The 23,632-nt window shown below is 43.5% G+C and overlaps 1 protein-coding gene across 1 annotated transcript in view; it reads left to right on the top strand.

The window, feature by feature from the left end:
- The window catches only part of SLC25A33 (solute carrier family 25 member 33), a 30,134-nt gene extending 10,884 nt beyond the window's left edge, over window positions 1-19,250 (top strand). The window contains exons 2-7 of the mRNA XM_055582386.1: window positions 3,157-3,336; window positions 9,528-9,605; window positions 11,583-11,683; window positions 13,975-14,041; window positions 17,362-17,642; window positions 18,834-19,250. Coding sequence (XP_055438361.1) covers window positions 3,157-3,336; window positions 9,528-9,605; window positions 11,583-11,683; window positions 13,975-14,041; window positions 17,362-17,642; window positions 18,834-19,036 — 910 coding nt within the window. The 3' untranslated portion in view covers window positions 19,037-19,250. The remainder of the gene's footprint in view (window positions 1-3,156; window positions 3,337-9,527; window positions 9,606-11,582; window positions 11,684-13,974; window positions 14,042-17,361; window positions 17,643-18,833) is intronic.
- Window positions 19,251-23,632: the final 4,382 nt, after the last annotated feature.

Raw genomic sequence — 23,632 nt, 5'->3', positions numbered from 1 at the left:
ATCGGGAGCTTACATGATAGTTGTCCCACCCACAGGTCAAGTCCTTCCTGCCATCCTCCCTTCCTGTTCTGGTTGAGATATCCTCTAGGTTGCTTTGTGTTCAATGGGCTTTGGCCACAGTTCAGCAAACATTGGGTAAAGAGACAGCTGTGTTGTTTGTTTTATTTGTTTTTTTTTTTTTTTTTTTTGCCACAGTTTGTGAGATCTTAGTTCCCCAACCAGGGATTGAATCCAGCCACTTGGCAGTGAAAGCTCAGTTTAGGGTATTCTTACCATCGTGATTTCAAGGCAGGTTTACCTACATAGCTCCAAATGGCTATTTTCCTCCCCTCCCTTCTTCCCTAGTCTGTATGTCATTCTCTTTTTTCTGACATTCAGGCTCTTTGTGGTAAATTGAAGCTAAACAATCCTATCTTACTAGGATTGTTGGAGGGTTGAATTCTTGTCATAAAACAATCATTCATCAGTGGCAGCAGTGCACTTTAAGTAGATAGCGTCTGTCTAGCTCTTAGTTATCAGGATTTTACTTGCTATATGTAACTATAGGCTCCTGGTTTTAAAATGCTGCCTGGGAACTTGACTTCACCCCTAACCTCAGGGCCTGTCCTGGGGGCTGAGGGGCTGGGTTCGCTTCCAGATTTTTAACACCTGCATTGAGTCAGGAAGCTCACTTTCAGATTCTGTGTTTGCCAAGGCCTGTCCCTCCTCTTTCTTGTTGCTTTTCCCAATCATAGATGCCTCTGCTGTTTCATTTTTATTATTTTTTTTTTCTGTTTTAAATTTTATTTTATTTTTAAACTTTACAAATTGCATTAGTTTTGCCAAATATCAAAATGAATCCGCCATAGGTATACATGTGTTCCCCATCCTGAGCCCTCCTCCCTCCTGTTTCATTTTTATTGAACCGCCTGTTTGGCCGGTACCGTGCTCTAACCAAGTACAAGAACATACAGTACACAGCTCCTGCCTTCCGGCCTGTGTTAGAAGGTAGACAGTAAGTGCTATTTTCAAACATTTAGTTCCCTTATAGGGCAGTTTAGTAATTTCTCTTCTGATGAACACATATTGTTTGTGAACCTGTGAATCTTAATACCAGGGATACAAAGATGAATATGATGCAGGTTCTGATCATCAGTGTTCTGCTCTTCTCCAGAGAGAAGAACCTTTGTGACTGGTGGTCTAGGAGTGGCTTCAGGTGGTACTGGAACGTTGTTATCTAGAACCAGCCCACCAGACATGCAGTTTCATGGATATTATTGTTTAAGAAAAGACAGAAATAGCTATTTCATGATTGCTGTTCAGTTGCTAAGTCGTGTCTGACTCTTTGTGACTCCATGGACTACAGCACACCAGGCCTCCTTGCCCTTCAGTGTCTCCCGGAGTTTGCTGAAACTCATGTCCATGGAGTCAGTGATGCCATCCAACCATCTCATCCTCTATCACCCCCTGCTCCTCCTGCCCTCAGTCTTTCCCAGCATCAGGGTCTTTTCCAGTGAGTCAGCTCTTCACATCAGGTGGCCAAAGTATTGGAGCTTCAGCATCAGTCCTTCCAGTGACTATTTAGGGTTGATTTCCTTTAGGGTTGACTAGTTGGATCTCCTTGCTATTCAAGGGACTCTCAAGAGTCTTCTCCAACACCACAGTTCAAAAGCATCAATTCTTCTGCTCTCAGCCTTCTTTATGGTCCAACCCTCACATCCACACATGACAACTGGAAAAACCATAGCTTTGACTAGATGGACCTTTGTTGGTAAAGTAAGGTCTCTGCTTTTTAATACGCTGTCTAGGTTCATCATAGCTCTCTTCCAAGGAGCAAGCATCTTTTAATTTCATGGCTGCAGTCACCCTGCAGTGATTTTGGAGCCCAAGAAAATAAAGTCTGCCACTGTTTCCACTTTTCCCCCTTCTAGTTGCCATGAAGTGATGGGACCGGATGCCATGATTTTAGTTTTCTGAATGTTGAGTTTTAAGCCAGCTTTTTCACTCTCCTTTTTCACTTTCATCAAGAGGCTCTTTAGTTCCTTTTCACTTTCTGCCATTAGAGTGGTATCATATGCATATCTGAGGTTGTTGATATTTCTCTCAACAATCTTGATTCCAACTTGTGATTCACCCAGCCTGGCATTTCACATGATGTACTTTGCATATGGGTTAAATAAGCAGGGTGACAATACATAGCCTTGACATACTGTATATTAGGATAAATAGGTGAAAATATTTAAATTTTAAGTTCAGGTAATATTTTTATATGAACCAATTGTGAAGGATCATTAAGGGAACTCTGACCCACAGAGCCAGTGTATCTAATGAAATTCTGGAGGATGAATTGATTAGTTCTGAGTGAAACACACAGACTTCATTATTAAAAGGTAAGCTTTAGTTTGATTTTCAGTGGAGTCCAAATTAATCTGACTTGTAGTAAACACCGATTTTCAAAATAGTAGCATTACCTGAATAATTTTTATTTCACCGTGAAAAGATACATTTTCTAGAATATTCATTGCAGCATGAGAGTGAAATTGGAAATGACATGAACATCTAAAGGTAGGAAGTAGGTTAAAATATTATACATTGATAGATAGGAACAGGATGCAACCATTGCAAATGATGGTGATGTGGGTGTATATATACTGACATGGGAAGACATCCATAATATCTAGATAAGAAGAAAAGGATGTGAGGTTAAAAAGCCAGTAATGAAAAGCCCTGAAGGGGGTACTAACATGTTAGCAGTGGTTATCTTTTAAGCTGCTGGGATTTCAACCAATTTTTTTTCTTTATTCATTTTTAATTGAAGGATAATTACTGTATTGTGTTGGTTTCTGCCATGCATCAACATGAATCAGCCATACGTATACATATGTCTCCTCCCTTTTAAGCCCTTCCATCCCACCCCTCTTGGTTGTCACAGAGCCCTGGTTTGCGTTCCCTGAGTCATAGAGCAAATTCCAACTGGCTGTCTGTTTTACATATGTTAGTGTATTAATGTTTCCATGCTGCTCTCTCCATTTGTCCCACCCTGTTGGTATTCAATTATGAAATGAACATAGGTACCTTTTTTTTCTTTTTTTAATAGAGAAAAATTCCATTTCCCATTTCGTGTATGCACAGCTCAGTATAGCTTTTCTGATCCTGTTGTGATTTCCTTTCTTACAGGTGTGGGGGCACAGTTGGTGCTATTTTCACTTGTCCACTAGAAGTCATTAAGACAAGGTTGCAGTCTTCAAGATTAGCTCTTCGGACAGTCTATTATCCTCAGGTTCATCTGGGGACCATCAGCGGAGCTGGGGTGGTGAGACAAACGTCAGTGACGCCTGGACTCTTACAGGTTCTGAAGTAAGTTCAGTCCTGGTTCTGGCCTCATGCCACCCGCGCACCCACACACACACTGTCAATGCAGAATGTTTATCCGGCCCCTCGGATGGGATGCTCTGTTTGTAGAGGCTGTGACCAAATTTAAGAACTAGGTATCTATACCAGTATCTTTAACTCTGACTTTGCTCTCTTGGCCTCAGGGTTTCCGGCATGCATGTGATCACCATCCAGGGACAGTTAAAGTAAACCTAACAAAGCAAACTCAAAACAATCCGTGTTTAAATTGTTACATCAGAGTGTTGCTCTTGCCCCAAGTCTTTTGAGTGCTAGCGAGAAGCTCTGAGGTTTGTAGAATGAATTTTAAAATTGCACAAGAGAAGTATTGTGAATATTTTAAGAGGAAGTAATATGGAAACAAAATGTTGTAATTTTTTACTTTTTATTTGAAAATAATTTTACATTTATAGAAAAACTACAATATATGTTTAGTAAGCTGGTCTTTACAATTTTTGTTTTATACCTAGCCTACCCACCTAGTTTATCTGGTTTTACTGTATTAAAATATTTCATTTGCTTACCAAGTCACCGAATATTCTTAAGTTGAATTTGGCTTATCAGTCTCTATGCTTAAGGCAAAATCAGAAATTCAGAAGAGCACTTGGCAATGTCTGCATTTTAGCTCAGGGACCCTGTGCTTTTAAAAGAGAACTTTAAAATGATGACTGACTTTGACTCCACGTGTTACTCAGAGCTCTAAAGCTGACCTTTGGGAGAGCGTGGGTTCAAGAGAGACACAGCCGTGTACCAGTGTGGATGTTTAGTGGGAAAGCATTAGAAAAAGATGCAACAAAATGGAGATGCTCTGTCTTCATAACGACAACACTTTGAATTTGGGGCAGAGTTCAGTCACAGTTTAGATAAGGTAGAATGGATTTGAAAGTGCTTAATTTATTTTTAGGTATGTTTTATTTGTAAAGCCGACTTCTGGGTAATTCAGGCACCCACACCAAACACACATACTAGGGTACATCCAAGCTCGGGCCAAACTGGGCAGCAGCACCAGTGCTGAGGGCAAGGTCCCAACTAGAGAAAGAGGTCGCTGATAGCCAAGACTCGAGGCAAATCTTTTTTTTTTTAATTGAATGCTGAGAAGGATTGTGGAGACACAAAATGCAGAAGGTCAGGGGCAGGCCAGGAAAGGCGGGGCACTGAGATGGGAGGCGTGCTTTGCTGTCGGTAAGGAGAGAGACCAGCTCTGAAGACACCCGTCCCCGTTCGCCTTTAGTAAGTGTAGTCACTGGCAGTGTCTCCAGTGACGCCTCGCTTCTGAGGAACTTGAAGGGCTTTGGACATAGTGAAACAGAGGTAATTTGCCAGCTTTGCTAACATCCAACGTGAACTTCCTCTTACATACTTGCCAATCTCGCATGACTAGTAGATTTATTTATTTACTGTAAATAGGGACCTCTTACCCGGAAGTCGAGGGTGTCACTGGGGCCAAGCCCCTAAGGTAAATGGGAATGTTTCTCTAGTTCAAGTGTGTTAGGACACATCTTCTACTAAAATGTAAACCAAAAAAAAAACCAACCTCTCCGTCTTTTAAAACACACGAACAGCGCCCACACCGCATGCAAGACAGCCACCTTCCTAACTGGCCTGGCGGAAGACCTAGTACCCTGCTCCATCCCCAGGCTGTTCTCAGCAAAGCAGAGGAGATCCTTTTGCCCTCGCTCCAAGTAAAAGCTGAGGCTGCCCATGGGGCCTCCTGGACCCCTCCCATTACCTCCTTGACTTTGCCCCCTTGAATTTTTCCCTCCTGAACCGTTTTGGCTATACTGGCCTCCTTTCTGGCCCTTTAAAAAACCAGAACGTTGGAACATTCCACAGCAGGGCCTCTCTGCTGGACATTATCTGCATGGCTGCCTTTCAGCTGTCCCCTTTGCAGGAAGGCCTTGCAGTGACCATGCTATTGAAAACCAGGCCCTTCCTTCACATTCTCTCCATCCTGCTCTATTTCTAATCCACAGCATTTACCTCTGTCCATCGCGCACTATAATATACTGATTTATATTGTTTATTTTCTCTCCCTGCAGGGGCCCCCTGCAAACCTAAGTTCCCCAGAGGTAGGGGCTTCGATTTGTTCTGATGACTGAGGTATCCCCAGTCTCTGAGAATGCCGCCTGCCACACGGCAAGAATGCAGGACAGAGAGAACGTGACGCATCAGTAGGATGTTGACTATGAAGAGCGTGACACCCGCTCCTCCCCCTGCCGTGCAAATAACCAATATTAGCTGCTGTCATAATACCTGCTTCCTGTGCTTTTTAAACATAAGATTTATAGCTGAGTTTCCTGGTAATGAAGGCAAAAGGCGGGCTGTCACCCTGCATAACTCTCATCTGGAGAAAGCACATGTGCTCCTCGGGGTACATGTATGTTGCTTCTTGTCACCAAGTTCTGAAAGCAGAATGTTACGCAGTACTTACATCAGATGGTGCACCAGTGTAAGCAGCACTGTCTTCTAGGATAGTTGAACAGAAGACGACTGCTTTTTGCCGCCCGCCCCCCCCCCCCCCCCCGCCCCCACCCTCCTCCTCACCCGCCTGGATTACTGGACTGTGCTCTTTCTGATTCCTCCACTAATCACCCCTAGGCTAGAGCAGTGGTGAGGGGCTACTGAGCAGGCTCTTTTTCTAGGAAGTGGTGAACTGAGAGCAGGGATCCAAGCCTTTTCTCTGCCACAAAGCCCACCAAGGTCATCTGCTCACAATTAGAAGCCATTGGGTTTATCAGGTGGTTTCCCTGGTGGCCCAGACAGTGAAGAATCCGCCTCAGGGTAGAAGACCCAGGTTCGATCCCTGGGTTGGGAAGATCCCCTGGAGAAGGGAATGGCAACCCACTCCAGTATTCTTTGCTGGAGAATTCCATGGACAGAGGAGCCTGGCCTATAGTCAGATGGTTATTCATTTAAAACTAAGCTGTTTATGTTTAGTCTTACTGTTCCAGGAAGTGCTACATTTAAAGACTTAACAGAAAACAGAATTTGTTTACAGGAATTTTATTTTTCAAAATACAAATCAGTGTTTGCTTATGTCTCAGGTTAATCTATTAGAGAAAAGGTATTCTCCATTGGAGCACTGATTACCTTTATATTTTGAATATAGTTATTTGAAGACAAGATGTTAACACAATTAGGCTCTCTCTGTTAAATTTGCCAAAGGGTCATAATCCATTTATTCAAGTATCTGCCTTAAAAAGTGTTAGGACATAATCTTTTAAAAAAAATTTTTTCCAATCAAAACTCTTGTTCTTTAAACTATTTCAGGTACTTTGTTTTTTCAAGTACCTTTTTAATGTGAAAAGTAATATGTTAGTGAGGTAGTTTTTCTTTTAAAAGCTGATGGCTTTAGCTCAGAACTTTGTCTTGAAGCTTGATCTGTGGTATGCATAGTCTGATCTAAAAGAAGGAAGAGAACAAACACTCCAGACAAGACCCGAGTTTCCTTCTGCATTTCTTTGCTAAATGAAAGCTTATAGGACTGTGGGAAACTTAGTCTGGGCCCTAAACACGCTTTATTTTGAAGCTGAGGAGTACCATTTATAGTAGGCACTTGATTGTTCCAGAAAAGTTTTGTAAACATCCAGATAGGTTGGAAGTTTGAATTATGTAACAGATTTGACTTTTTGGCTACTGTTAATGTGCGTCACTATGGAGACAGCCTTTTTGCAGCTCTTAAAAGGCCTGAGTCACTTGAGGACACCAGTTCCCCACTGCATTATAGATGCGTGGCTCCCAGCTTCCTGGAGCCAGAGACGCCCTTAATTGTGTTTAAGTGACTCCTAGGGCTGGCGGTACAGTGAACAGTCGTGGGGACCACAGACAGAGCCTAAACTTGAAGAAATTCTAAATGTATTGACCATTTGAAAGCTTTCACATACTATACTATGAGATGTAGGTCACTTCAAGATGTGGTTATTTGAGAGAAGTTTTTTTTCCAGAGAGCGTGTTTGTTTTTTTTTTTTAAGCTAAATCCTGTTTGGAGAAAGAGTTAACAGTAAAGAATTTAAAGTTGAAAACACCAAATTCTGTTAAGGACCAAGTGCCTTGGTTCTGGCCAGTGTGAAAATGCAGTGAAACATGTAGTTCCTTTAGAGTGTTAGGATGAGTTCAGTATTTTTATAACCTATTACCTATAGCTTTTTCATTTTTAAGTTTTTTATTGTGAAATTATTTCCAACTTAAAAGTGACAGGAACAGGGCACACACCTTGCTTATACTCTACCCAGGGCTCTTGTGTTTGACATTTTGCCACATTTGTTTATTTGTTTTTGCTCTATATACATACTTTTTTTTTCCTGAACCATCTGAAAATGTATGGTTTTCAAATTTAGGAAATTTAATATTGATATAACTAATCCGCAGTCTGTATTCCAATTATATCATTCATCTTTTGTAAAGTGATCGATTTAGCACAAGAGCAAAAACATGAAAACTGTTACTGCCAATATTTCTTTTATCTTTTAGAACTTCTTCAGTGAGTCTCTGAGTTTCTTGGTTTAACTGCTTTAGTAAGATGTAATTCAGAGCACTTGCCTGGCAGTCCAGTGTTTCCACTGCAGCAGGCACCAGTTTGATCCCTGATCGGTAACTAGGATCCCACATGCCAAATGGTGTGGCCAAATAAAAAAATAAATTCAATTAAAAAATTTTTCAAAATGCACTTAAGATGTAATTCACGGGAGAAGGAAATGGCAACCCACTCCAGTATCCTTGCCTGGAGAATCCCATGGACGGAGGAGCCTGGTAGGCTATAGTCCACGGGGTTGCAAAGAGTCGGACACGACTGAGCAACTTTTTACTTTTACTTTTTACTTAGTAACTACATAACATCCAGCTAAAGACTGGCAGGCAGGTATTCTTTCTGTCCCCTTCTCATGTCTATGTCAGAAGCTTTCTCTATCTCCTTTATACTTTAATAAAACCTTATTATACAAAAAAAAAAGATGTAATTCACGTACCATATGATTGCCCACTAAATATGTACAGTTCACCTGTTTTAATATGTTCACAGAGTTTTGTGCAACCTTGAAAACAGTTTGATTTTAGAACGTTTTCCTTCCCACTACAAGAATCCCCTCACTGTTTGCAGTCACTCCCCATCCCCAGACCCACAGCCCTAGACAACCAACCACTATTCTATCTATAGGCTTATCTCCTGATTATTTCATCTAAATGAAATCATACAACATCTGGCCTTTTGTGTCTGCTTTTACTTAACCTAATGTATTTTGAAGCTCATCCTTGTGTGAGTCATCAGTACTTCCTTTTTATTGTTGCTGTTCAGTCGATCAGTCGTTTCCAACTCTTTGCAACCCCACGGACTGCAGCATGCCAGGCTTCCCTGCCCTTCACTATCTCCCAGAGTTTACTCAAACTCATGTCCATTGAGTCGATGATGCCACAACCATCTCATCCTCTGTCAACCCCTTCTCCTCCTACCCTCAACCTTTCCCAGCATCAGAGTCTTTTCCAACGAGTCAGCTCTTCATATCAGGTGGCCAGAGTATTGGAGCTTCAGCATCAGTCCTTCCAATGAATAGTCAAGGTTGATTTCCTTTAGGATTGACTGATTTCATCTCTTTGCTGTCCAAGGAGTCTTCTTTTTATTACCAAATGCTATTCCATTGTGTGACCAGGTTTCATTTGAAACACACTGCTTTGACCTTCCCCAGATGCCATGAAGAAAGAAATGTGCATTGTACTTGTAGTGAGGTGTCTAGTGTGGTGAACAGAGTTAGTGACCCTCATGTGACCCTCAGCATGACCAGAGCGTTAGTCTGGGCCTTGAAGACAAGAGTGCACCTTGGGGTCACTTACAAGGCTTGGACTTGATAGCAGCTAGTAAGGAAAAGGTTCTGTGATACCTGTCAAGTGCTCTTTTTGCCTTGCAAGAATGCCCATATGTTGTGCAAACCTTGAACATTACCCCTGTGTGGACAAGAGAGCTTTTGAAGCATGTTTTTCCACTGTAGTAATGAAGGCAGTATTCTTCAGTCTTTTGATTCTGTATTGTAATATAATCAGATAAGACCTCAGGGGGTTTGTAAACATTCTGTTCTTTATTCAAGGAGCTAATGTGAAGATTGACCCCTTATCATTTTGCATAGTCCTTGCCTAAGGATTTTAAAGATGTATCTTTTCTTATTATTCAGGTCAATCTTGGAGAAGGAGGGACCAAGGTCACTTTTTAGAGGCTTGGGTCCAAATTTGGTTGGAGTGGCACCATCAAGGTAAGCAATGAACCTTTCAGCTAGCCCACAACATACAGTATGTAATACACAAAGTCCTTTCTTAACCAGAGGGGCAGTACTGCTAGATGACTAGTTTCTTTTTCTGTGTGAGAATCCTAAATGCATCTGATGTATAGAAATAGTGTTAACTGTTGGTATGTCTTTCAATGTGTATGTGTTAGAAAGAGGCTCTTGGTTGTTGTACTCTTAAGTTGAAAATTATTCTGCTCCCATCACCTAGAACTTTCTCTGTTTGCTCCTCCTAAGTGTGGTGTGTGGTCAGCAGCAGTGGCGTCACCAAAGAGCTGATTTAAATGACAGGATCTCAGACCCACATCAGAATTTGCATCTGGAAGCACTCATCTGAAGGAATTTTAAAGGCTTCTAGGTTTTACTTAATGTATTTTTAAAAATCCCCATTTTTGTTGCAAGGTTTAATTCTCTTTAAAGCTTATTTGAATACATCGAGCTGCACTGTCCCAATACAATAGCCACTGGTCACATGGGGCTACTTGAATTAATTAAAATTAAAAATTCAGTTCCTTGGTCTCACCAGCCACATTTCAGGTACTTAATGTTCACATGTGGCTAGTGTCCTGCCTGCGGGACCATAGGTGTAGAGCATTTCCAGCTCCGCAGGAAGTTCTGTTGGGCAGGACTGATGCAGAGGATACACACGTGTGGACATGAAAGGGAATGAATGTTTCTGTGTGTGGAGGGGTGGGGGCAGTGTATCTCTGAAAAGCAGGTAAGAAACTGCTTCTAGAAATTGCCTTCTGGAAAGGGGAGTTGGGTATGACTGCTAGGACACTTACATGAATCGACATATACAATAGATCTTTACAACAAAAATGAGAGTGTCATTTTATATGAAGTGAAGACTAAAAGCTTCTTGAATTCTTACGGGTCAGTGCTCCAGTTTATACACAGATCTCCTGAGGATATTATAAATATGCAGATTCTTATTAAACCCTTTTGTTCCTTTAGAATTCCGTAGCTTGTGTGTGTGTGATCTATTGAAAATACAGCAAGTACTAGCCTGTGAGATTATATGGGGCACGAATTATTAAGAGTACACAGACATGCTGCATATATGTAATTGATGAAGAACTTGGAGTCATTCTACTTGGGGACAGTGCTTAACTTGGTAATGCCCTTCAGTCTGATACAGAGTCTTGGCCACCACACCCATTTAGAACAGTTGGGACCTAGGGAAAAAAAAACAAAAGACAATTTTATAACACAATCATGATAAGTAGTCAGCATCCTAGGTTGAAAAATACATTCTGTAATTGATCCATTGGCCAGCTGGAAAAAAAGAATGCCATTTTCCCTGGCATTGCTGGTGAAGAGCAGGGAAAACCACAAGCAGGCTCTGCTCCTCAGCCCCGATCTGGGAGGAGACAGACGAGGGGAAAGCAGACAGGCAGAGGAGACTGGAGACCCGGGGCGGGGTGGGAGGGAGTCCCACCCTTCCAGTGGTCCCGTTCTGGGGCAGGGAGCGCATCAGTGGAGGGAGCCCTTTATGGAAACGTGTGCCAGCCTACATGTCCCTGTGTGGTCCCGAGTCATCAGGAAAAAGGTTCAAATTACATGTGACACACTCATTATGGTATAAGGCAGGACACATGTGATATACATTGGAAATGTATTATAAATTTTAACAGTTACAATATATGTTGGTGCTTAAAAGGATTGGCATTTATCCAGAATGAAGAATGTAAATGGACTTCATATGTATACTATCAAAACCTTGTCTTCCTCAGTTATTTAGGACACTTCCATCATCACAGACTACTTTCTGAAGGGACAAGCAGGAGCTTCCCCAAGGCGGCTGCAGCAGGTTTTGGTTTGAGCCCAGATGAGGTTAAGCTTGCGATTACCTATTAACCTCTTCCGCATATTCCTGAGTTTGTCAGAGGTTGCATGGAGCCAGTGTCCCAAGATGTCCTGACCGTTCTCTCTTTGCTCTGACAGGGCTGTGTACTTCGCTTGCTACTCCAAAGCCAAAGAGCAGTTCAATGGCGTCTTCGTGCCAAACAGCAACATCGTGCACGTTTTCTCAGCTGGTTCTGCAGGTGTGTTAGGCCAGTGAGTGCTCATGAATGTCTCAGCTCCCCAAAGCATGCGTTGTGCCAGAAAGCCTCTTTCCAGGAGTTAAAAATTAGCTCTCTGCTTCTTTTGCACCTGAACTCATTTTTCTGAAACTTTGTTAGAATTGATAAAATCTGAGTATATGAGAACAGCTTGTAACTTGCTTCCATTTATTCTCCCTTAAGATTGACATGTTAAGACTGACGTGCTCATGCGTGCTGGTGCTTAGTGTGATGTATCTTTTAAAGGAATGTTAATGTGTTTTCATGTCTTTCTATCACATTTTTTTCTAAACTTTGAGCTGCTTTTCTGTGACTTCCCAGGTGTCTAGCATACCCTGTGTACAGTTGTCCTTAGCAGCTGGATTCTGGATGAGGGCTCGGGCCTTGTAGTGGGGTTTGTTTAGCAGGGTTGGTGATAGATGAGATGTCGTTTCTGTTCTTTTTTGAGGGAATCATTCCACCTACCATAGAAAATTCACAACAGGATTTTTCTCCCAGGAAATACTTGGCAGAAATATGTCAGTTGTAGATTGCTGCGAGAAGGCCATGCCATTTTCAATATAAATTTTATGTCTGTTTAAATAGAAAGGTATTTTAGAGAATTAAATTGACATTTTATGAAAAATTTCCACCCTCTGCTGACCTCTAAATTGTATGTATCCATTTTCTTCCTGTTCCTCCAAATAAAGGTACTAAGAATTCATCTGAATAGTTACAGATAATTTTTGGATCCCAAATGGAAAATGACATTAGCAAAGATGCTTCACAAGAAAGGTGTTTACAGGATATGGAGCTGGCAGGGAGGTCAGAGGGATGGAGTGTGGGGCCTCACTGCCTCAGCCAATAGTGAGTTAGCTGTAAACTAAAAGCTGGGCACCGGTTTTGCAACTTTTGACAAATTAACTTAGAGAAACCCTTGGTAAATAAAATGGACCTGAAGGGAAATTTTGTTTTTTAAATAATCTTCAATTTGCTGTTTCAAGGAGCTAATGTTGCTGTAATTGGTTTTTCCCCTCCTTCCTGGTAGCATTCTTTTTCTTTTTTTGTAATGCAAGTGTAGTTGATTTACAAAGCTGTTTTAGTTTCAGGTATACAGCAGAGTGATTCAGTGTCTTACAGTCTATTACAAGATAGAGTATTGTTTCCCATGCTATACAGTAGGTCCTGTTGATCTACGGACTATCTGCGTGGTCTTCCCACATGGCACTAGTGGTTAAGAACCTGCTTGCCAGTACAGGTGGATGTAAGAGATGCAGGTCTGATTTCTGGGTTGGGAAGATCGCCTGGAGAAGGGCATGGCAACCCACTCCAGTATCCTTGCCTGGAGAATCCCGTGGACAGAGGAGCCTGGCAGGGTCCACAGGGTCGAAAAGAGTCGGACACAACTGAAGCATGTCTAGGGTCATGCTACCATACCAATCTAGATGTTTAGACTGTGGAAGGGATGACATATTCCAGAGGACTTGCTGTGTGTCAGGTCAGTGATACACGATACTGCTGCTTTTTTGGTTGATGGAGAAGGCAATGGGAACCCACTCCAGTACGCTTGCCTGGAAAATCCCATGGGCGGAGGAGCCTGATAGGCTGCAGTCCATGGGGTCGCAAAGAGTCGGACACGACTTAGCAGCAGCAGCAGCAGCAGAGTGATTAACAACATTAAGATGGAGAAGACTTAAAGATGGTTCCTATAGGCAGACCAGTCTTAAAATGTCGATTTCCTAAAATGATCAGTCAGATATCAAAATGTCTAAGTTTGGATTTGGGTAAATGGAGATTTAGTTTCTTCTATTTTAAGTTAAATATAAGGTATTCTTTTGGATTAGATCATAATTTCTTTAAAACAAATTATTTCTGGACCTGATGCTTTCAATTGAGTTTCAGAATAGTTTCATATTTACCACCATAGGAATCACATTAACAGGAATACCAACAGCACCAGCTAGAGTCTGGAAGGACTAGTAGTCGTCCTCAGTTGCTCAGTTGTGCCCTCCTCTTTGTGACCCTTTCGACTCTGCAGGCTCCTGTGTCCATGGACAGGGCTCTAGAAAATTGAGATTTACTTTAGTTCAGCATTACCAATAGATGTTGCATTTTAGGGGACTATATTTTCCATCTGTTGTGTGGAAATGGAACTGCTTCTTACCATTTTTATTATTAAGCCTTGAAAGCCTGATTTCAATGTTTACCATATGGAAGACATGGCTTTAATAAGCATTGGATCTGTTCGGTGATAACATTTTCTATTTGTTTTTGTTTTGTTTTTTTTCTTCCAGCTTTTGTCACGAATTCCTTAATGAACCCTATATGGATGGTTAAAACCCGGATGCAGCTAGAACGGAAGTAAGTTTTTACTTGTTCCTTCTTTAATGTAAGACTTGAATTCTCAGGGGTTTTTTTTCTTCCGCCAGTTCCAGTTGTAGAGTGAGACCTATAGCATCCTTAACCATCCCCATCTATGTTTTATCTGCATATAAGCATATGTAGAAACTTCTCTTGTGTTGAGGTTTATACTGCCAAGCCTCAGCGGGGAGACAGAGGCCAGCAGAAATAACACACAAGGGGATATCAGGAGTTCGCTCAGGTGTGGCCCCTGATCCCCGGGGTAGTCCTGGGTCTCTGCTCCTGGAGACCCCGCCCCCAGGTGGAGTGCTGTGAACTGTGCTCTAAATGGCCTTTCTTGTGGGAAGGTGCCAGAAGAGCAGCGCCCAAAGCCTCAGAAGGGGCATTTTAGTCTCCCAAGGCCCTCAAATATCCTGGATTTCTCCCCCAAAACTGTAGCCAGGGATTCTTAACATCTCTTATGCTCTGGGTTCCTTTGGCAGTCTCTAGTGAAGCCTACAGGCACTTTTTAGAATGATTTTTTTCTCTCTCTTTTTTGCACTGGGTCTTCATTGCTGCAAGTGGGCTTTCTCTAGTTGCAGTGAGCGGGGGTGCTTGGACTTCTCATTACAGTGGCTCCTCTTGTTGCGGAGCACGGGCTCTAGGCACACAGACTCAATAGTTGTGGCTCGAAGGCTGAGTTGCCCCTTAGTTGCACGTGGACTCTTCGTGGACCAGGGATGGAACCCATGTCCGCTGCATTGGCAGGCAAATTCTTAAGTCCTGTACCACCAGGAAAGCCCTAGAATGACATTTTAAAAGCAATGAAAACCAATTATTGAAATACAATTATCAGTGTTTTTAAAAGTTACAATATATTAATATACTTCTTTAGTATATTAAATAACAAGATCAAGGAGCATCCCAGTAACTACTGTAATTTCAAGTCAGTGATGATGATGATAAACAGTGTTTTCTGATAGGATTCTAAGTACCCTTTTGTTACTAGGTTGCCTAGAAATGTGTGTGGGGCGCTGGAAACTTCCAGCTAGTCCAGTCTAACCTTCAGCTACCTATAGAGAAAGGAGGGGAGAGAGCAAGCAAGAGCTCCACCTAGAAATGGGGGTGGGCTCTGCCTTTGCTTATTTTTCTCTCGAATGACCCGGGTAGCCTCTGAAGTGGGTCTTTGACATTCCCTGTCCGTTCTACCTGAAGGAACCTTCTAAAATGTACCAGGTCTAATCATTTAGAAGAGATATCTTGCTCAGAAGCCTTCAATGAATGTCAGTTACTGTCAGGGTCAAATTCTAACTCCTCAGCTTAACCTTCAAGGTCCTTGGCAGTTTTCAAAAAATGTCACTTGGTCTCTTGCTTCGGTCTCCTTGAATCTGCCTTCCTCACTAGGAATAGAACTCTCAAGAAGCTCTTGTCCTACGACCTCCTGACCAGTCCTCTCCTAGAGCGTCTGGGCAGTTACTTCCAAGCGTGCACACAATGTCCTCACATCACTTCTGTTTAGCAGAGGATAAATGCATCGGTCAGCTGAGAGCCTTCTTTATGTGCATTTGTTAAAGTCTGCCTGGTAATGACCTGTGCTCAGGACATTTTAAAGCTATGTTTGGTGGGCTGTATTGACAGAGCCCTCAACAACCAGGATTTATTGCATGTTTTCCTGTGCACCAGTGGCAGCAGAAACAGCAGAGAATAAGACACAAGCCCTGCCTTCCCAAAGCTCACAGCTTCACAGAAAATAAAGAGAATTATAGGTTGGTGGGAGAAGGGGCCAGCAGTGCTCCAGGACCCTGGGTGGGTGGGAGGGAGTCCCTGATGCAGTCTACATGGGACGTGCAGGGAGGCAGCCAGGGAGGGGCTCTTGTGGCAGGGATGTCTCCCTGTGTCCAGAAGCCCAGTGGGCACCAGTGAAGGTACCGCAGGCAGAGACTCGGGTGTGCAGCAAATTTGGAGACAGGGAAGCTTTGTTCATTCTGAGCAGCAGAAAGTAGGGGTGTGTCGTGCATGTGAATGTGCTGGGGAAGGAGAGAGGTACAGGGAGATAAGGCTGGAGAAGCCGCACCCTTGAAAGCCCTGGGGAGGAACGGGAGCTTGGACTCAGCTGTATTTGGAGGCAGTGTAGAGCTATTAGAGCAGGGATTCCAGGGCCCTGTCCCCAGGGGATGTTTGGCAGCGTCTGGATATTTGTTTCTCATAGCTTAGGTGGTATCTAGTGGATAGAGACCAGGGAGACTGCTCTATACTCTACAACACATATGACCACCCCCAGCAGAGAACTGTCCAGCCCCAGAAATCCCAGTAGTGCCAAGACTGAGAGACCCCGTGTGAGAGGATGGTAAACAGGGGAGTGGGTGCTTGCGTTTGCGTTACAAAGGTCATTCCAGGTAGGGGGCGGGAGTGGGGGGACCCAGTGCACTGATCTGCTCCCCTACAGGAGGGCCTCCGACCTGCGCCCAGTGTGAACGCTATCCAGTCCTGGGATTCTGTGTGTATCCAGGCAGTTTATGAAAACTTCCTGTCGTGGGGCAGGAGCATCCAAGCTGAAGGCCTTTTAATTATTGTATAGTTTCTTCCGTGTTTATAAGTTTACAAATGTGGGAATAATGGAGGGACTTCCCTGGTGGTCCATCGGCTAAGACTCCAAGATCCTGATGCAGGGGGTCTGGTTTCAATCTGTGGTCCAGAACTGAGATCCCGCGTGCCGCAACTAAAGATCCTGCATGCCGCAACTAAGACCCGGCGCAGCCAGATAAGAACCAAAAAAAGAAAGAATAGAGTCAAAATAACAGCATTTGGAGACTACAGTGGTAACAAAGAGCACTTAAACTTACCACCCTGTGAGATTCTTGGCGGATTTTCCTTCAGTGTTTCCTTAAAGCGTATTTGTATTATAATTGTACTTTACATGGAATTTCGTCTTGCTCTCCACTTTAAGCACTTCCCCATGTCTTACTGCCTTCATGACTCTTTCAATCTAGTCTGTGTACCATCCATCCGCATGTGTAGACACATGGATGGTTTTGATTCTATTACAGTCATATTTTCCTCTTTGGTGAACACCTTCCATCTAGCTCTTCCCAAAGGTAGATCGAAGACTCTGAGCACTTGTCTGCGAGTTGGGACAGATGCGCGTGCCATCCTGTGGGCCTGTGGCCCCACGTAGCTGATGGGCCTGGCCTCACAGTGGACAGGACTCAGCCAACCCCAGACCAAGGAGGACTATGGCGCCTCCTCGTGTACTTTCTCTTTATCATCCTTGTGACTTGGGGGCAGCAGGCAGGCTCCTCAGCGTGTGGCGTAACGGCCTGCCATTGGTCTCCTTTGTGCAGAGTGCGAGGCTCCAAGCAGATGAACACGCTCCAGTGTGCCCGCTATGTTTACCAGACGGAAGGCATCCGCGGCTTCTACAGGGGATTAACTGCCTCGTATGCTGGGATTTCGGAAACCATCATCTGTTTTGCTATTTATGAAAGCTTAAAGAAGTATCTGAAAGAAGCTCCGTTAGCCTCTTCTACAAATGGGACTGAGAAAAATTCCACAAATTTTTTTGGACTTATGGCAGCTGCTGCTCTTTCTAAGGGATGCGCCTCCTGTGTCGCTTACCCCCACGGTAGGTCCTGCCTGGCCTTCCGGCGCGGTATAGTGGCCACTGGTGTGTGTCAGTACTTCCAGGCCTCTGGGGTTCAAATGGAGATGCAGGTACCTGTGGGTGATACAAGGTAGCTGAGTCCCAGCACAGCCGGCTTCAGCTCGTGCGGGCAGGTCATGCGGGCGGTGGGAGCTCTGCTTTCCTTGGCTCCACCTGATTGTGGCCAACACTCGGCAGAATGTGAGCCCTGTACTGTGGAACATCTGATGTTTTCAAAGAAACAAAAAAAATCTGGATTTTATTTAAAATTCGTCAAAAAAAAATGATATGGGAGCCAAGCTTTTTTTTAAAAAAAAAAAAAAAATTCTCTCAGCTTCCACCTTGAATGGAATGCTGAGGAAAGCTACAAGTTTATTTTGTAAGGAATTCATAATAGACCTCATGTTCTACTGAACTACTTTTTTAAAAAAACAGCTCAGTTTATTGTGCCATGAAAAACAGGTTTTGTTTTCCAACGCCTGCTGCACGGTCAGCTGTGGCATTGCACACGGCCAACTTGCAACAGGCCATTGAGGCCCCGTCATGTGCTGGGGCACCGAGCAGCCCCACGGGCTCTTGGGGAGGGGGTCTGCCACTCCCCACGTCACATGCCCTGAAGTCCTCTTGATGGGCAGTGCCAGGTGTCTTGCCGCAGGGGCCAGGGTGAGGCCGGGCCAGGTGGGCAAGACTCTGAGAAAGGAGGAGGTGGTTTTTTAAGCTGGATGGAGTGGAGAAGGATCCTAGTAGGAGGAGAAAGTTGGGGAGTACATGGGAAGAAAGCCTTGTTGGAGATACCACTCACTATACTTAATATAAATTAGGCCTCCGGGGAAGTGACAGCATTTACTTAAGAGCAGAAAACGATAAACTGTCTTAAAATTGTCTCATTCAAATGAAACTTTTATTTTTCTAATCCTTTAGAAGTCATTTGGCACTCTTAACCCTTAGAAGTATACGTAAGTCTTGGGACAATTGACCAATTCCTAGAGTTAGAAAATGTTCTGAAAAAAACTCCTCATGGTCTGTGTGGCTGCCCCATCTAAACAGAGCTGAGATGGCAAAGAGCCACCGTTGCACATTAACGTGTGTAAAGCTGGGTGCTTTGCTGTCTCTCCGTGCACCCTTTGGAAGTTCAGTTCGCCCGTAGCCTGAAATGCATGTCTCTTCCTGCAGAAGTCATCAGGACGCGGCTCCGGGAGGAGGGCAGCAAGTACAAGTCCTTCGTCCAGACTGCTCGGCTGGTCTTCCGGGAAGAAGGCTACCTGGCCTTTTATAGAGGACTCTTTGCCCAGCTCATCCGGCAGATACCAAACACTGCCATTGTGTTGTCTACCTACGAGTTAATTGTGTACCTGTTAGAAGACCATGCTCAGTAACAGGCCAGAAAACTGTGCTCTAGAAGAATAAAACTGAGAAACCCTAGAGAATTTTTTTTTTCCATTGACATGTAGAATGTTTGAGACCGAAACAGGAAAGCCATAGAATTATCTGGCTCGCATCACCTGTTGGACATTTCCTTTTGGATTCATGCTTTCTGGAAGGTTTAAATTCATTAACGTTAACAGTTAATTATAACTACTTTTGCTTGGTGTTTTTGTGTGTTTGTTTTTTTAACTTAAGAGAATACAGGATTAAGCAGGCAGTAAATTAAATCATGGTATTTAATTTAAGTATAAATTTGGTTTGTGTCCTCTTTTATGTCCACCTTATGGTAAACTGTAGCTAACGACTTCAGTTAAGCATTAGCTTAGAAACACAGAGAAAAACTAAAAGTACAGTTGTTTTCTAATATGTTAGATCCTGCTCTGATGGAAAGATAAGAGGTGTCACAGCTTGGTGGCACCGGGCAGACCAGGACAGATCTCCCAGCTGGTCTCCTTTCTTCATTTCTAGATCATCTGAGCTCTCCAGCTGCCAAGTTAAAAAAAAATAAATACAACTTCCTGACACTAGATATTTTAAACTATAAACCTTTTCCCAGGTAGCTTAGTGGTAAAGAATCCACCTGCCAGTGCAGGAGACACAGGAGACTCAGGTCTGATCCCTGTGTCGGGAAGATCCCCTGGAGGAGGAAATGGCAACCTACTCCTGTATTCTTGACTGGGAGAATCCCATGGACAGAGGAGCACGGAGGGCTTCAGTCCATACGGTCACATAGAGTCAGACGCAACTGAGCGTACACAAACCTTTCCCAGAAGTTATCCTCTATCCCCAGTTTGAACCAAAGGCAAGAGTTTATATTATTTTGGCCACACCGCACATGTGGGATCTTAGTTCCCTGACCAGAGAACAAACCCATTCCCCTTGCATTGGAAGCTCGGAGTCTTAACCAGTGGACCACCAGGGAAGTGCCAAAGGCAAGAGTTTTAAAGAACAGTTTACCAACTTCCTTGCCCCTGGGTGTGTTTCCCCAGGTTCAGCCTAGTCAAGCCCAGGTACCTTCTGAGAGCCTTAGGCGCCTCCCGAGTTGGCTCCCGAGTGTGGAACGTGGCTAGCGAGCAGCAGACCTGCCCTCTGGGGTCTTCAGCCCTGTTGTGGGGGCTCCACCACTGGAGAAGAAGGGCAGGATGCAGGATCGACTGCCTGCTCCTCCGAGAGAGCCCCCTTTTATCCTGGTAGGAGGCACTGGTAATTGCTGAAATACACCTAGTACAAGGTTAAAAGGCCTGGAAATGAGAAATTACCAGAGTTTTAAACCACCCCCATTTATAAAGGAACTTTAATAAACAACAAAAAGATAGTAAGATAGAAGGCAGGTAAGATCCGTGTACAGTCTTCCCCTTAGCCCTTTCACTGCAGTCTGTATGTATTATACATTAAGGTTCTTTTTCAACCTGAATGTTTAGAAAGATAATTGATTCTAATCATGGATACCTTGTAGCTTCAGTTTCAGTGGCAGATGTTCTGGTAGGGATGAGAGGAGGAGATTTTCAAATTGAAATATAGTTAACTTTTGTTCACTTTTGGTCATAAAGGAGGTTGGTTGGTGTTTCTGAGCCCTCTGGTATAATTTGCTCCAACTGTCAACACTAAATGGAAATCAAAATAAATGACTTTAGTCAAGCTCTATAGTGCTTGACAGCAAAGAGATTTCTATTCCACAAGCTCATTTTAACTGAGCAACATCTTCCTATTTTAATATTCATAGGAAAATCTGAGGGGGCTTCCCTGGTGGTTTAGCAGTAAAGAATCCACCTGCAATGCAGGAGACGCAGGTTCAATCCCTGGGTCGGGAAGACCCCCTGGAGGAGGAAATGGCAGCCCACTCCAATATTCTTGCCTGGAGAATCCCTCAGACAGAGGCGCCTGGCAGGCTACAGTCCGCAGGGTTGCAGAAGATTTGGACATGACCGAAGCAGCTTGAATGAAACCCTGGTGGTTCCCTGGTGGTCCAGTGGTTAAGAATCCACCTGCCAATGCAGGAGATATGGATTTCATCCCTAATCCAGGAGGATTCCACATGCCTTAGGGCAGCTGAGCCAGGTGCCACACCTACTGAGCCTGTGCTCTGGAGCCCGTGTTCTGCAGCAAGGGAAGCCCGAACACCTCAACCAGAGAGTACCACCCACTCACCACAATCAAAGCCCATGCAGCAACATAGCTAGCACAGCCAAATTAATTGTTTTTTAGAAAAAAGTTAGGTTGCTTAATATCCACTAGGTGGGTATGAGAATTTTTGGAGGTAATTCTTATACATTCTTGAAGTGGTAAATTTGATGTTCAGCTGACATCCTTTAGTTCTCTGCTTGTTTCTGCACCAGGGCACTGAAATGAAATGTTGAGTACCAGGAGTACAAGCAGGGAGAGAACAAGCAGGAAAAAAGCAATGCTTTCTCTGTAAAAGGGTTATTGGATTTTAAAGTGGGAAATATCACTGAGCTGCTAATGGAGAAATCCCATGATTGATTGCTTTTCCATAAGCTTAATCATGGAGATTTCACCATTTTTCAGTAGTCCTGTGGCTTACCCATCGTTTACCTGTTTTTGTGCCAAGCAGTATGTGAGGTGCTACTTAATTTCTCATTTAACAACCTTGTGAGGCATGTAGTTTCGTGGACATTTTACAGATGTGAGAGGCACTGAGGCTTGCCTCACTTGCCGAGGTAAGTCGTAAACTGACCACTCATGGTTTGTGCTGCTTGTTGAGTAGATGCATGTCAGGTGGAAGGGGCCGCAGAGCCTGTTCCATTCCATTCACTTAAAGATTATGATGTTCAAGATGAGCTTGTACTAGGCATGCCCAGTGCAGAACAATGGGGTGCATTTTCTGTCCACATACATCACAGAGCCCTTTGAGGGGAATGTCATGCCAGCAGTCTTCCTTGGAAAGAGAATGGTGCTTAAATGCAGCATCTCACATTTTGAAGGGAAGTTTCACTGATATTCATTTATGATGAAAGCAAAAATGTGGGAAAGACTTCCAAGGCAGTGGAGCATCCACCAGACTCATCACTGCCCTGCCTCTTTGCAATTCCTGGTGAAGGCTCAGATCCAGGATGTGGGACAGATTGACCAGCAACAGGAGTCAAAGGTAACTGCTGCCAAATCACCCAGTACGGTCCAGGACAGTAAGGACTCTAATGTTAACCTCAAAACATAAATAATTGTGGCAACACTGAGATATTGCATAATTAAATACAAATATTCCTTTTTTTTTTTAGTTATAGAAGTAATTTAGCACAAACCAATACTAAAACACTTGCATGAAGTAAATCTTCTTTACCACGCCTGCCCAGGCAACTGCTGTTCAGTATTAACAATCATCTGTTTCTATAAACATAGAACCAGACATGCAGCAATGGCCTGGTTCCAAATTGGGAAAGAAGTATGTAAAGGCTGTACACTGTCACCCTGCTTATTTAACCTATATACAGAGTACTTCATGCGAAATGCTGGTCAGGATGAAGCACAAGTTGGAATCAAGATTGCCGGGAGAAATATCAATAATCTCAGATACGCAGATGACACCACCCCTATGGCAGAAAGTGAAGAGGAACTAAAGAACCTCTTGATGAAGGCGAAAGAGGAGAGGGGAAAAGCTGGCTTAAAACACAAAACATTCAAACAACTAAGATCATGACATCACTTCATGGCAAATACATGGGGAAAGAATGGAAACCATGAGAGACTTAATTTTCTTGGGCTCCAAAATCACTGCAGATGGAGACTGTAGCCATGAAATTAAAAGACATTTGCTCCTTGGAAGAAAAGCTATGACAAACCCAGACAGCATGTTAAAAAGCAGAGACGTTACTTTGCCAACAAAGGTCTATGTAGTCAAAGCTACAGTAGTCAGGTATGGATGTGAGGGTTGGGCCATCAAGAAGGGTGAGTGCTGAGGAACTGATGCTTTTGAACTGTGGTGTTGGTGAAGACTCTTGAGAGTCCCTTGGACTGCAAGGAGATCCAACCAGTCCATCCTAAAGGAAATCAGTCCTGAATATTCATTGGAAGGACTTATGCTGAAGCTGAAGCTCCAATACTTTGGCCACCTGATGCAAAGAACTGATTCATTTGAAAAGACCCTGATGCTGGGAAAGATTGAAGGCAGAAGAAGGGGACGACAGGATAAGATGATTGGATGGCATCACCAACTCGATGGACATGATTTTGAGCAAACTCCAGGAGATGGTGATGGACAGGGACGCCTGGTATGCTGCAGTCCACGGGGTCGCAGAGTAGGACATGACTGAGTAGCTGAACAACACATGATAGTTTATTCAAACATATATTAAAGTTAATGTGCATGTTGGTTTTTTTTTTAAGTGTTTCATCCCTCTAAGACAATACCTATAGCTCTGACATTCTAATAGTTGAATTACTTTCCGAAGCATTGGCTGTCCCATGATCCAATTACCCTCAGGAGCGGAGGTCATGTTTCTACAAACTAATTTTTTGACTATTGGAGTGGCTTCAGTGGAAGAAGCTTAAGAAGTTCCAAGTTGCCGCAAAACAGCATCGCGCGTACGGGC

This window comes from Bubalus kerabau, chromosome 5 (assembly GCF_029407905.1).
Source record: "Bubalus kerabau isolate K-KA32 ecotype Philippines breed swamp buffalo chromosome 5, PCC_UOA_SB_1v2, whole genome shotgun sequence".
NCBI lineage: Eukaryota > Metazoa > Chordata > Mammalia > Artiodactyla > Bovidae > Bubalus > Bubalus kerabau.
Note: the sequence above shows the minus strand (reverse complement) of the source record. Positions and strands in the feature narration are given on the sequence as shown.